The sequence below is a fragment of the Gymnogyps californianus genome, chromosome 2 (assembly GCF_018139145.2).
Source record: "Gymnogyps californianus isolate 813 chromosome 2, ASM1813914v2, whole genome shotgun sequence".
NCBI lineage: Eukaryota > Metazoa > Chordata > Aves > Accipitriformes > Cathartidae > Gymnogyps > Gymnogyps californianus.
Genome location: NC_059472.1, coordinates 161,487,050 through 161,501,733, shown reverse-complemented (window position 1 = coordinate 161,501,733; position 14,684 = coordinate 161,487,050). Strand labels below are relative to the sequence as shown.

General features: G+C 46.5%; 1 protein-coding gene across 1 annotated transcript in view; it reads right to left on the bottom strand.

Annotated features, from left to right (window-relative positions):
* The window catches only part of ACVR2B (activin A receptor type 2B), a 100,323-nt gene that overhangs the window by 1,047 nt on the left and 84,592 nt on the right, over nucleotides 1-14,684 (bottom strand). The window contains exons 3-10 of the mRNA XM_050892275.1: nucleotides 14,186-14,295; nucleotides 12,687-12,838; nucleotides 11,410-11,553; nucleotides 10,164-10,307; nucleotides 9,116-9,264; nucleotides 5,300-5,414; nucleotides 3,185-3,323; nucleotides 449-579 (exon numbers count right to left, since the gene is read on the bottom strand). Of these exons, the coding sequence (XP_050748232.1) occupies nucleotides 449-579; nucleotides 3,185-3,323; nucleotides 5,300-5,414; nucleotides 9,116-9,264; nucleotides 10,164-10,307; nucleotides 11,410-11,553; nucleotides 12,687-12,838; nucleotides 14,186-14,295 (1,084 nt within the window). The remainder of the gene's footprint in view (nucleotides 1-448; nucleotides 580-3,184; nucleotides 3,324-5,299; nucleotides 5,415-9,115; nucleotides 9,265-10,163; nucleotides 10,308-11,409; nucleotides 11,554-12,686; nucleotides 12,839-14,185; nucleotides 14,296-14,684) is intronic.

The window sequence follows — 14,684 nt, the reverse complement described above, 5'->3', positions numbered from 1 at the left end:
GCATTTTGCTTCATTGTCTGCTTGCCTTCACGTCTAATTAATTTTTCCTCAAAATATTGTTCAAGTCTTGCATGCTATCTAGCTTGTGAGGAACGCGTCTCCGATGGTATGGATCGTTTTCTTTTCTTAATGAAAGGGACTCTATTTTCCATTCTTTCACCATATAAAGGAGTCCTACTAAACCACCACACGCTCCACGTTCAGCACTGGCTGACTTTAATCAGCTGGTTTACTCCCTAAATACAAGGGACAAATGGAAAGGGGAGCACGAAGGTGTTGAGCAACCCCTCATTCCCCGGCGCTGACTCTCTCTAGCACCGGGGAGCAGGTCCTTGCACCGGGGTGGACTGGTTAGCTTCCCTCTGAAGCTAACGAGTGATGCATAACTGCATCCTTTGTTCCCTTCACACAGGAAAACATTTTCCACCGTTAACCAGGAGGGACGTACGGGGTGTTTCAGCCAGTGATCCTTGAACACAGGGCGCATCTTCTTGTGAACCACCACTTCTTGCAGGTCCTCAAGGGATGGGTGCTGACCTATTTCTTCTTCGAAAGGCAGCATGTATTCATCCACTGGACCTAAGGTGCACATGGAGAACCGGGTTACTACAGAAATATCCTCTGCAGACCCACGTCCTCCCCATGCATGAGTGAGCTGCGGCTCCAGCCTCCAACCTCAACCCACCACAGCGAAGCCTGAAGTTCACATGTCATTGCAGACAAATGTGATTTACATTCCTCCTGCACAATGGACTTTGCTGTCCCTGCTGCTTGTCTGGCCACGCATTTTCCACCTCGTCGAGTTACGAATCCAAACCCTCAGCTGGGCCTCCCAACCCCACTGCTCTCCTTGAGGAGGCTTGCCGGGTAGCCCGTGATTTATTTTAATAGAAAGAGCAAATCAGTCCGTCCTCCTCACATTTTAGCATACCAATTCAACACACAATAACCTAGAGAAAGGTTTCAGCATGAGCATAATTTCATTTTAGGCACTGACTGGCAAGGTCAAGCATATACAACACTTATAATTTCTTGGTTTGTGATCTGGCTTGTTCATAGGTTTGAGTCAGCCCTGACATGCTGGAGCCAGATGCCCTTGTCCCAAGTACCAGCTCCTAAGTGCAAAATGATTTCTGAATGCTTTAGTTATACTAGTTATGGCTGTGAACAGCCCTGGGCCACAGGAATGAGACAACTGTTATGAGTATCAGTGCAGACACCGGACGGTAGCAATAACTTCTGCTTATTGAAACGTCATTTGGCCTTTGGCAATGCGTAGACGCTCTCTCACAAACGGCAGCCCAGCTTAACTGATGGGCTTTCTCAGGGTGCTCCGCGGCATCACTTATGGTTTCTCAGTAGCAAAGAGTGATCTCTTTCAAGAGTGGAGATATTTCAAGAGGGCCTTTCCAGACTAAAATAAAAGAGCTGACCACTTTAGCTGGTCATGAACTGTGACACCAAGAACATGATGCTTAGGTACTCGAAAAAAAAGTAAAAATCACTAGAACAGCTTATCATTATTCTTGTTGACACAATGCCAGTCACTAAACCAAACTGAAACACTCACTGCAACGGATGTCACAATAACACTCATGACCTTCCCTTCCTCTTCCTCCAAGAGGAATCAAGGCTATGAAGAGCTGCACTGGTGATCTCCAAGCCAAATCATGCTCACCAACTATCCCACAACTGGAATTGAGTCAAAGCTCTGTTTCTGAAGTTACATTCATTGCCTTTCAGCTCCACACATCAGGACTAGGGCTACTGCTCACTGAAGCCAGCAGACATGATTTTGACCCCAAAGATGGAGCAGATCTGTTACAGAAGGTGATGCAATTTAGACGACATCACTTCTGAGCTGAAAGTGCAGATGAGGTTCAGCATAACAGCCCTCATCCCAAAGGAAGCCTTTCCTCCGATGTAATGGTGCTGTGTACAACAGCTGGAGTACCTTGGCCAGCTGCTGCCTGAGAAGAGCTGGAAGGAGATCACAAACATGACAGGGAAAAATCCAGGTGGATATCTGGGGGGGCCTCAACAGAGAAGGGTTATTCCTACAGCTAACACAGACCTTCAGAGTGACCTGGGTACCACTGTTTCACCCCAGTGTGCTCCTACCTCCCTGCTCCTCCAGCATTTTATCAGGTTAGCTAGCAACTTTTTGAAGAAAACACCTTCTCTTACCACACACCTATGCAGACATCCTAATTATAATCAAGCTCCTCAGTGCTACTGCAATACTAATAAAAATGTTTGAAGTCCAGGTGAGGTACTATTAATTTATGAACTTGATAGTCAGTCCAGAGCACCCATATCTACACAAGAGGAAAGCAGTTGGAGCAAGCAGCCTTGGAGCTACTACAATGAAATGATTGCTTCCCTGACCAGGGGCAAGGTCCTGCAAATGGTGAGGGTGTCACCAAAGGGCAGATGTTCTATTTGGACAGAAAAGATGACCCATTTTGCAGCATCACTTTAGGATAAAAAACCTGAGAAAGGAGATACCATGAAAGTACATTCTTTTGGATTATTCAGGAGAAAGTGAGATCCTCCAAAGCTGTAGATGGAACAACAAACAGCCCACTGCTGAGAGAGGGCTTGATCAGCAAAAGTCAAAGATTAATACCTAACGACTTACGATAGCAGGGAAATGGGCTTGCTGACCCAAGAAGATCCTTCCAGCCCTGTGTTCCTGCTATTTCACCAAGGTGCTTCACTTCTGGGCTTTCCATTCAGGCTACCACACTGCCCTGCAGAAGTGAGGTGTGACAGCCAAGCCGGAGCTGAGCGCAGCTCTTCTCTGGAGCTCAAAGCCTGCCTTGGTCACAGGCAGGAATGCAGAGTGCCATGGAGAGCAGCACAGAGCCGGCTCAGGACTAAAGGACACCCACCGCTGATGGAGGAATCACCTACTCCTTCTCCCTCTGAGTTCTCAGCCAATTTGCAATGTAAATGGCGTAGTTAAAAGCACTTTGAGACTTGAACACTACAAAGGTTACTATCTACAGAGAATGTCAGCTTATGTTAAAAAACAAGCAAGTGAAAAACAGGTTAGCTGCTTAATAAAAATACACCATTGAGTATTATTTTTTTTTTAAACAAAGCCAGGCCCATTCTCTGGACCACTAAACCACGCTGAAACAGAGCCCTCCCCCAGGGAAGAGACGATCTTTATTCTTACCATCAACTGCTCTACATCTGGAGACTAGCTCCCACAATACCAGTCCCATTGCATACATGTCTATTCTCAGGAAGGCGTCTCGTTGGAAGTTGATTGCTCCCTCTAACACTTCAGGAGCCATATACCTCCTTGTTCCCACCTACAGAGAAAAAACACAACTCGAGTTACATTCCAGTTGGGCCCATCAGCCTCTGCTGGTTGGAGATGAGTGACAGCTGGTTTCATTGGCCTTCAGGCTACTTCTGCTAAAGTCACACCTCACTCGAAAAACAAGCAAAAGGGGGCTGTTTTTTCTGACACCGATTCTCATTAAGATCATTTGAGTCTAGATAAGCTACCTGAAGGAAAAAGCCAAAGTGCATGGCTACGTGTGTGATATTCATTCAGTGTATGCTACAGGTCTAATTTAAATGCAGCGTGGCACAGTGAGTACGGCTAAAATCCTGCCTTCCCTGCGTCCCACCGCATCTTGCTCCAGCAGCACATGCTGCATGAGAAAATGCTGTCTTTGGAGACACACAAAACACCCTGACGTCAAGTCAGACTTGGTTATTGTAGTCGTTGAAAGTTCAATCCTCTTTCACTCAGAAAAATTATATATATAAAAAAAAGAGAAGAGTATAATTGATATATCCTGAAATGGTGGGAAAAGGTGTTGGTTTGACAGCCCTGGATAAAACAAGTCTCCTGCATCCACAGGAGCAGTAAAGCATGAACCCTGCAAAGTCTACCCTGCCCTGGCTTGCCGTGATTTGGTTTGGAAGAGTTCCCCTCTCGCTTTGAGGGGATTCAGTCCTCATTATAGTGCCTATCTTGTTGTGTTTAGTCCAGGTAGAGCCATACTGAGCTCCTCATATGGTTGTGATTATATACGTGGCAGAATTATAGCCCATAATGTAGGAGAGTGGAGAGGAGAGCAAGGGAAAAAGCACCTTTTTAACATGGGAATTGAAATGCCTTTAATATTTTCCTTTAGGAAATTCTCATCTGTTCTTGCTGTTACCTGAGGCAGTGGGGACAGGGGGAAGCCAGGACATGAAAAGGCACGCAAATTACTGGAAAGGTCCAAAAAAAAGTGGTAAAAATGAGTAAAGCTGGGGGGGCAAACCCAGAAAAGTGTTCACTCCTGAGATAAAGGTAGAAAGGGAGCCTGCATCGGACATGGGCGTTCAGAAAACCCCAGAGGCACAAGGAGGGGATGCTGGCCTTGCTGTGCCCTGGCACGAGAGCAGAACAAAGGGCTGCTCGCTGCAACGCAAAGGCAGAAAATTAAGAACCCATAAAAACACAGTAAATTGTTTACGCAGTGCACAGCCAGCTCGCAAGCTCTGCTGTTGCTAAAGGTTACCCAAGCAGCCAGCCTGCCTGAATTCTTAAAACTAAATGAATAATTTTAGGAGTATTAATATTTGTATTGTAGTATTAGTATTAATATTTGTGTTACGGTCTAGACAAGTGGTCTGTGCAGTGGGTGGGGAACTGGCTGACAGGCCGCACCCAGAGGGTGGTGGTAAATAGCTCCTCTTCAAACTGGCAACCTGTCACAAGTGGGGTCCCCCAGAGATGGATATTGGACCCAATGCTGTTTAATATCTTCATAAGTGATCTGGATGATGAGATTTCTTCACTATGAGGGTGGTGAGGCACTGGAAGAAGTTGCCCAGAGAAGTTGTGGATGCCCCATCCCTGGAAGTGTTCAAGGCCAGGTTGGATGGGGCTTTGAGCAACCTGGTCTAGTGGAAGGTGTCCCTGCCCATGGCAGGGGGGTTGGAACTAGATGATCTTTAAGGTCCCTTCCAACCCAAACCATTCTGTGATTCTATGAATGTTTAATACCGAGACAATAAAGAGACAACAAGTCCCGTGTTTGAAGGAAGAAGCCCCCTGCCCCCGGGGCTGGGGGGACCTCACCTGCACAGTGGTCAGGAGGGTTCGAGCACTCTCCCTGCTCACTCAGATCAAAGGAGCTCCTGGAATTTATGTCTGAGCACAAGCTTTTATGGAAAATACATATCTCAAAGAGAATTAAATGCATCTGTACAAACTACCCCCCACTCCCGAGGAGCTATGGCAAGCCCAACTTTTTAAAATGTTATTGTTAAAGATAATGATTACCTGTCCATGGGTGTCCCCTGGAGGTTTTCCAGGTTCAAACCGTACAGCTAGTCCAAAATCGGCTAGCACTGCCGTCAAGTCGTTCTTCAGCAAGACATTTTTACTCTTGAAGTCCCTACGGACAAGCCAAGAAGCAAGTTTGGGAAGGGTTTATTACAGCACGCGTCTAAATCACATTGCAACACTCCACGTTGTAAGTCTATAGGCTTAGCAGTCCCCAGTAAATCAGCTCCTTCCTTCCTTCCCCGGCTGCCTGGCACGGCCAGCACTGGCAAATTTGGCAGCTCCCTGCTGCCCGTGTCCCTAAAACACAACCAAGCAGCCCTGTGCTGCCCGGCACAGAGTCAGCCGAACTCTACGGTGAATTAACCTCAAAATAAAAGCAAGGAGTGATAGGAAGGGGGTGTTTTAATTAGAGCAGGCAGTATAAGGCATCATTTCTTGCTCTGAGCACCAGCTGTGAACCCCCAGCTCTGGGCACTTCTTACATTTCTCACTCCCAACAACAAAAGCAAGACAGGTTAAGGGGGTGCATTTACTCTTTATCCTAGTAAGGATGTTTGCTCCTATCTGCAAAATTAGATCTTCCTGGAAATTAGGAGATGCTGCTTGGACTCTCTTCACCCAGACTACACACTTCAACAGACTTTTGCCATAGTCATCTATTACCCTTATGTTTTAATTGCTGGATCGATCTTCCCCGGACAATTCAGAGGGTTGGAAAGCAAGCAGGGAAGGGGGTAAGCCCACACTCAGACAAGCTGCCAGGATCGGACCAGGCAGCTGACGGGCAGGCGTAAGCATTTGCAGTAGAGATGGTGGGTCTGTGCTTGAAGGTGGCTTTAAGGGGACATTTGTGTCAGTCCTTGTGCTGCAGCGGGATCGTTTCAGGGCAGCTCAGGTAAATCCGCAGGGGCTGGAAAGGGGAGGGAGGTGGAGGAGGGTCACACCGAGATGCCTAACCACTTGAGCCCTGTTCCCTGGGCTTCCCGCATTTTCATCTGAAAAGGAATGTTTGGCAATCTAATTAAATTACAGACCTTAGACAACAGATGGCAATTGTCCGGTATGCTCAGCATTATAATTTCCCTATCATCAATTCACTCAGTGACCCTGCTGATTGCAGGACATTGCAGGCCTGCACAAAATAATTAATGAGGGCAGATACAATTGTTCCGCACTAGAGAGACCTGTCAAAATTCTTTGGGAAGAGAGAAACTGCTGGACCATAGAGAACGGCTGCTCGCTGCAGCCTCGGATGCCAGAGCACCAGCTCAAGGCACCGCGAGCAAAAATCATCCTGTACCACCCAGCTCCTGATTCTGAGCTTAAAAAATCAGAAGAAAGGATTTTTCCTTTCTAAGCTAAACACAGTGTGATGGGCATTTCTGGCTCGAGGATTAAGACGGGGGAAGTGGGTGTGAAGTTGGAGAGCATCATACAGCCAGGGAATTCCAGCAGATACCAGCCTCCATCACCTCAAGGGGACACACGGGGTTTCTAGGGACACAATACAGTTTTGCAGAGCCTGCAGAACATTTGTACCCCTCTGTTACACAGAAAAACACCATTTACCTAATACCTGTCATCTTAGATACTGACTGCTTCCATGCTATAGCTGTTTCCCCACAGGCTTAGAAAACAGCCATCATCTAATGACACAGATAAAACTCCTTTGCTCGGTCAGCATTAGGGGATTATGCCCTCCAGGATGGCACAGATTGTGCACGAGATTTTTGCAAAGCAGTGGCTCAATGAGGACCACACAGAAATTATTAGACAGTCTGCCTGAACGATACGTTTCCAAAGTGAAGCGAGATGTAACCCAGTATTATTGTATGGGCATTTGCTGCTGCTGTTCATCCATGCTGCCCTTTGGGCATGCAACAGTTAACTACTACATCTTGATACGTGATGCAGGGATTTCCCTTTGCACTTCCTTTTTTCCCCCTATTTCCATACATTCCCCCATTTTTCCATGCTTTCCTTCCTTCCACAAACCACCTTGAACTGGCAAGTGTGAGCTGCAATGCAAACATATCCAGGACAGGGAGAAAGATCTGATCCAAGCCACGCCAAGTAGAATTCCCACTAACACCGTATGCATTAGACCATCCTAAAATGGTCACTGATAAAAGAAAGTGGCCTGAAAAGAAGAAAATATCTTTTTCCGTCTAATGCTTCAAACTAGGGAATAAGAGAGCGAGCGGACTATGAACAACGGGTGCATTAACTCGATTCAGACACCGGAGATTTTATTTTTAGCTTCCACGTGGGGGCACTTTCGCACCAACAAGCGATCCCATAACCTTAATCCTCCTTGCAGTGCCGGGGGCCAGTAAGGAGTTAGCTGAACCCCTGCCCAGCAGTGACTCGGGGAGTCCCACCTGGCTGGCAACCCCAGCATCTTCGCATACATTGTGTGAAGCCATTCAAAAATACTCCCCCCGCCTCCGATTTAAAATGTATTTGGTGTTTTCTTTTAAAACAAAAATAAAACTGAAAGGGGTGGGGTAATCCAAGGGAAATCCCCTGTGTCCTGAAATCCCTCTTCCATAGGTATGTGCTAAGTTCACACAAATGGTGCATTCTCCATCTTTTATTGTTTGCTAAATGGATGGGGACACTAATGAGCACGATCTGTTGCTTTAAAGCCTTTCTATAGCCTTTCTCTGTTCCCCACCCTCAGGAATTTTCATGTATAAACCACTGCCTTTATTCCACAGGGACAAATGTCAGGGACACAGGGGTCAGCTCCAGGAGCAGCACAAAGGCAGCTGCAGGCTCTTTCAACAGCCCCCAGCTCTCAGAAACCCTCAGGTTCAGGGAGGGGGGGGTGTTTTGGGGGCAGGGACACCCTTGCAAAAACAGGGATTATCTTGCCGTCCATGAAGACAGCCCCGCTAGATCGGGTACAAATTGCTGCAGCTGGACGTGGGGTTTAAGTCCCTCCTAGATGAAATGCGGTGGGTGGCGGGGGAGTACGGCCGTGGATTACGGCGTGTAGCCCGCGTAAATCCCTTCTGGAAAACTCCCCCCTCCTGCCTTGCCACTAGCAAACCACTCTGTAGAGATGCTTTAGTCCAGGGCAAGCAATGTGGGACTTTGGAGAAGGGCTAAAACAAGTATTGTTGCAATGACGACGGTTTAACCACTGCTTTCTGGATTCCCGCTGTCCCCACGGTGCTGCCACCCAGGTGGGTTGAAGTGTGTGCCCAGAGGTCTCAGAGGCACCGTGGTGCCTGCTCTGGTGTCTCTCATAAGCACCCTGGCGTGATTTGGGCACTATAAAACAACAGAGAAAAATAAATAGCAGCCATTTTCTGCATTTCTACAGTTTCTCCGTTTCTTACCTAATGATCAAAAGCTCTATGGGAAGACACGCAGTGGAGTTATCAGTCTAAAACACTTAGGGAAAAATAGAGTCCAAATCTTGGTACGGCCACAGAATTACACAGATTATAATGTGATTTATCACGCACAGTCCTTTCAAAGAGTGGTTCTGCAGCAACAAGATTTCCCTTCCCACTACATGTCAAGAGAAGAGGTGATGGAAGAGGGAAGCACCTACCCTTCAGACATTTGCTATAAACCACTACCAACCATACTGGCTGTTTCACGGACAAGACACTTATTTGCCCTTCACCATTTCATATGTGGTTGAAAAAAATTCTTGTCTTAGCACAGGATTTATTGGGTTAAAAGGCATTTACTTCCTAAAAGCCCAATCTCCTCCTCCATTCAACAGCATCATTTCTAAGAGGTTGCGAACGTTTGAACACAGCACTTGAATGGCATCAACAAAAGAGGCCGTACCTGTGTGCTATAGCAGGTTTGTGTCCTTCACCTTTGCACCAAGGGACATCTTCATGAAGGTAGGACAAGCCACGGGCCATTGTTTCTGCAACATGGCAGAGCTCATTCCAGCTGATAATATTGCCCTTCAGGTAATCCGTCAGAGAGCCCTGTGAAACAGGACATCGTATGTTCTTAATCGCAGAACCTGCTACGTGACAGATGTGCCAACTCATCAGTTTAGAAAATGGTTTTAATGAGTGCTTGAGAAATTTGAACCTTGGTTCAACAGGGGGAAAAAAATCACTAGCGAAAGTAAAAAAGAAGAAGAAATAAAAACCAGAAGCATTCATGAGTCCTCAGCCCTTGACAGCACAGAAAGTATCTGGATGTCTAAAAAGAGTCTACTGATCTGCCAGGGAAGGGGAGGGAGGTAAGGAAGGGACAAAATCATCTCAAAATAGAGCAATTCATCTAACCTAAGAAAGGGGAAAGCCTTCCATGCAAAAAGATGATGCATCATATCAGCTGGCTGTGGCAATGATTGACTCAGTAGACCTTGGGTTAAACAGAGGGATAACGCTGCTGGCTCAACCCCAGATTTGCGTGTGTTTGTTTTATTTTAAGTGTTAGTCATGTTTGATAACTAAAGCAATCCATGAAATGGGCGATATGCCCCAAGCTTCAAAAGCAAACACAGAGCCCATCTGCAAGGGGTGAGTTGGGACTGCAACGGTCTGCAACACCTGGCTCCCACGTGCTCATCTACGCACATTAAGAGATGGTGACCGCCACATACGTGAGCTGCGGCCTTTTGTGCCTCTCTGTCTCCCCAAGTCCCACCTTTATTAATCCTATGTTTGTGCAGGAAAGCCTTGAAAGCTAAAGGAAGGGCCTCTGAAGGAGGGGAGCAGGAGCACTTCTCCGCCACCGCTGAGCTATGGCTCACCAGGGACAGACTAGATAGATTACAGGGCAGCTTCTGGGAGAATATTAGACACCAAATCCTGCTGCTTCACAACCAGCTGCCTCTCTGCCTTCCCAAAACGTACGTGCAATGATACGTTACCTTGTCATGGAAAGCTGTGATCAGCCAGAGCTCTGTCTCTAGGTTTGTCCCTCTTTTCTCTGCTGCGATAAATTGCAAAAGGTTTTCATGCTTCATGCCAGGAGTATTGAAAATCTCCCTCTCACTCTGCCAAGATTGCTTATCCTAAAGCAGGGAGAAATGCACCGTCAAAGATCATGCTTCCCTTTAAAGCAAACAGCTCCTTCAGCTCAGTCAGAGCTGCTCATGGGCCTCTTAATATCATCCTCTGGCGTTCGGATGTGATGTATCCCTTCAAAATGAGGCTGTTTTCCTAAAGGGTAGATGCTGGAGAAAGACTGGAGGTTGCTATTCTCAGTCTCCCTTCTCCAAAATTATCTTCAGCTATTCCTAAAGCACATGTTGTGGGGAGGGGGGAGGAATCCGAACTCAACCTCACTGAGAAATAAGATTTGTCAAGATTTCCTAAGGATGCTTGCAAGAATAAAGCCTGTGCATACAGCATCCAGATCTGCATTGTAGCTGTAATTGTTATGATTGCAAAATCTAATCTAGGCTCTATTGAATATTTACTAGTAGGTCACAGCTGGCCTGGACAGAAGATGTGCAAATCTCCTTTAGCAACGCTATGACAACAAATACGGGGCGAAAAATTAACGAAGAAGGAGATAGCGGAGGAGCACAAAGATGTTTCGGTCATTCTTCTTTCATTTGACTTTTGATTGCTTTACTCTTTCCATCGGCAACTCCTAGAAAGTCAAGTCAGGAGTGTTCAGAGGTTTCCTAGAGCGGAAGACATGAGCTGACAGAAACGCTGCAGTGCAATTAGCTTTCACAGTGCCGGGGCTGTGCCTTTGTAAGCTGTAAACTGTTTGCTAGGTTCGGGTCTGGATTTACAATCTACCCAGGCAGGACACACGAAGCCGGGGCTTTGGTCCTTTGTGGGCACTTTGGGCATCGCAGCTGCACACTGCCTTGCTGGACTTTAACAACACAGACATTTGCAGCGAAGTTAAAATACCCTGTAGATTTCAAAATGTGCTTGGTTTTGCCCTTCTTGCAACAACTACTACTACAGGAAGCATTTGGTAATGAGATAACACAAAGAAAAGTGTAGGAAGGGAGGGTCCTTGAACGTCTTCCCCCAGCAGAAGGGTCCAAATGCATCTTTGTTATGGTCTTAAAAACACCTCCATAGGCACTTAGAGCATCTCAGCACCGCTGAGGAAGCCCGGCGAGTGAGAACCTAATGCAATGCCCTTCTCACCTGAATAGGGAAGATTTTCACTGCTACGTAGTCATTCATCAGCTGAGCCTTCCACACACAGCCAAAGCGTCCCCTCGCCTTGATCTCCAAAAGCTGCAGAGGCTTTAGGCCAACCAGGGGAGAAGGGGGTGGAGGGCCGGGGTCCTGCACAAGAGAAAAACATTGCCACCAGCTGAAGCTGGACTGTAAAACAAAGGGAGGGGAGGAATGGAGAGATTGCATATGGGGAAAGAGGCATAAAGAAGTGACATTTTATTTAATACAAATTATTTAGATGTACTGTTTGCAGCAAGAGCAGCCCGAAATTCCCTATCTTGCTCTGCAGGGTATTTGTATAGAACATATATAACAATCTACGCCTCCAAGTGTCACTTTGTGTGTCGAACTACTGCCTGCCATCCTCTGGCAAAACCTGAATTCTCCTATGTTTTCAAAGCAAGAGCTATTTTGGGCTGTAAAACACTGATGATGTCAAGGCTACCTCCTGCCAAAAGTAGGAACTTTTTGATCTTTGTGACCCAACAGTCAACTACACCTAAAACCTCCCACTGCTTTGCACTTCATTAGGCGTGTTTCACATAACCCTAGCAATGGGCAGTAAACAGGTCTGTCAGCATCATAAAGATTGTATCTGTTTAAACTCTGCATTTGTCCAGGAGAACAACGCAACCCCGCAGGACGCTTGGGGTTGGAGCTCTGTCCTATCTGCTTTCAGATGGGAAAGGTTCATAGTATGGGCTATAATGAGCAGAGGAGGGAGGGAGAGGTAGCTGCTCAGCCCTTCAGAAGAAACCAGAAGGCTCAGGGCACAGCAGAGCCAGCAAGGACCAGTTCCCAATGGCTTTGGGCCATGAGGATGACCTCCTGCATGCATTCTCTAATGGCTCACAAAAACCGAGCTTCAACAGGGAAAGCATCTCCACTCGCCCCATAAAGCAGGTAGGAACTTTATCATCTCTCTGATCTCTGTTCCTCTGCAAAGTTGGCTGAAATCAGGCAACGGGTTTGAGAGTTTGGGGGGAAGGGTAGCCACCAAGCAGGGCTGTGTAACTCCATCCCTTAGGAATCTTGGACATGGTGATAACCCCATCTAAACCCATCAGCCTCGCAGGGGATGCTAACACCACCATGGAGGCCAACTGTACCACCAACTTCAAAAAGATAGAGAAGAAAAGTTAGGCCACCTGAAAAGAGTGAAGCAAAAGTGGATGTGAACATACACTGAGCAGCCTCCGTGCCTTTCGTAAGGTCCAAATAAAGGGGAACGACTCCCTCACCTCATTAATGTCGACGTGCCCGTAGGGAGGCTTGCGGTGACGGTACATCCAGAAGGCCAAGAGGATGGCCATGGAGAGGACAGCAATGGGGAGCAGCGAGTACACCAGGATGTTGAGCAGGGAGGGCGTTGGCGGCGGCGGCTCATATATGACTGCGAGAAAAGAGCAGGCTAAACAAGGGAAAGGACCCTTCAGGCATGCAACAGCACTGTCAGCTACACATCCAGATGCAACCAAACCCCATCCTGCCTTCTACTCCAAAGCTGACAATGCTTAGCGGCATGTTCCATCACATCCAACAGTATTCATAAGGCTCCACAGTTTACTCTTTTCCATATGGCTCTTAGTAATGGAGTTACAATGGACCAAACCACACTCTGCAAGCCGAGCCTCCATCTGACCTTTATTTAAGATGGGTATTTCTTGCTGGGATACATAAAAGCAGAAAACTTCCTCCTCTTAACCCTTCCAAATGCATTAAGCGAGCACGAAAACCCTCGCAGCGTTGCTTTGCCTTTTACAGTGATTGACAAGATGTCAGTTTTTAGTAGAATGCTGCCGGAGCCACAATCAAATGCACTATTCCCACAGTAGTTCTTGTTCCAAATTACATCAGTGCAGTTGAGACACAAACAATGGGAATACTAAATGGAGCCATGTTGCTATGTTGGAGACAGGGAAGGAAAAAATAGCAAGACTTGCCAAATTAAACAAAAAACTGTGAGAAAGAATATTTCCTACTAGGTTGCTACGGGTACATTAATAACAGGAGATAATAAAACCCGTGTAAACAATTAAAAACCTAACAGGAAAGCCCAGAAAAATCTGATAATGGTCTATTGGAACATCTCAGTAAATGTAGGTAGTTGATAGCAAAAGAAACCATCCTAAGGAAAAGATCCACCTGCTTTAATAATTTTTATTGAATGATACTTCAGCAAGCATACAGCTAAAAGAATCATCATTTTTCTATTAGCCTCTGAAGAAGGACCTGCTATTACTTTTCCTCCTTGAAGTATATCCACAAACTCTGAAAGCTGACGTACACCCCCCATTCCCTTTCAAACCCCAGACCAACAAAATAGCAACCAAATGCAAAAATCCCAGATGCTCAAGGTATTTGGAGACCTGTGACCTATGAAAATTAACGAAGAAGGTGTCAAATACCTTGTAAGAGTTTGAGTCTTGATCCATGCTGTATAAATCACTCTGCCCTCTTCCCCTTGTGCGGGATTTTGTTTTGGAATATCCCACTGTGAACATCCACCATAAAGAAAATCTAATCCTTACTGATGGTATCCGAGGTGTTAGTAAAACACACTTTACCCACAGAGTGAAACAACCTTAAAAAACTATTCTTAAAGAACCGCAGTAGAAACCAAAATGGTACTTTGTGTCCGGTCGGATGTATTTTTTTGCTCCACATCCAACAACTCAAAGTCATCACAAACTGGGTCTAGATGAAGAGACCCCAACTCCCCGTCCACCCAGTCACTCACCTTCTGGGCCGGTGACTTCAGGCAAATGGGTAAATTTCTCATTGCAATAGTTGCCCTCACAGCAGCAGAAAAACACTTGAGGGTTTTCTTCCGTGGCTACGCACTCCTGCCTGCGTCAGGGAGGGACAGACACGGCAACGAAGGCAAGAGAAAAAACAACATCAGCCAACTCCTGCCTCTTGTCTTTGGGAGCCAACCTGCCCCGGACTGTCTTCTCCATGCGCCTTCTCCTGCTGCTTCGCTGCACAGATCAGCAGTCTCCACTTACAGAAAACAACTTGGCACTCAAATACCCCAGTGGATAGCAAAGACCCTTGAAAAGACCGTAAAGGAAACAAATGCTTCCATATGTACTGAAGGCATTAGATGGCAAGTAATAAATAACAGCCGCCACCGCTAACTGAATGAGAAGCAGAAAAACGATGGAGAGATGCCTCGTTCCCTGAACAGTGTCTTTCCCGCAGCCCGTATGTATGCTGTCAGGGGAGAGGAGTATTTG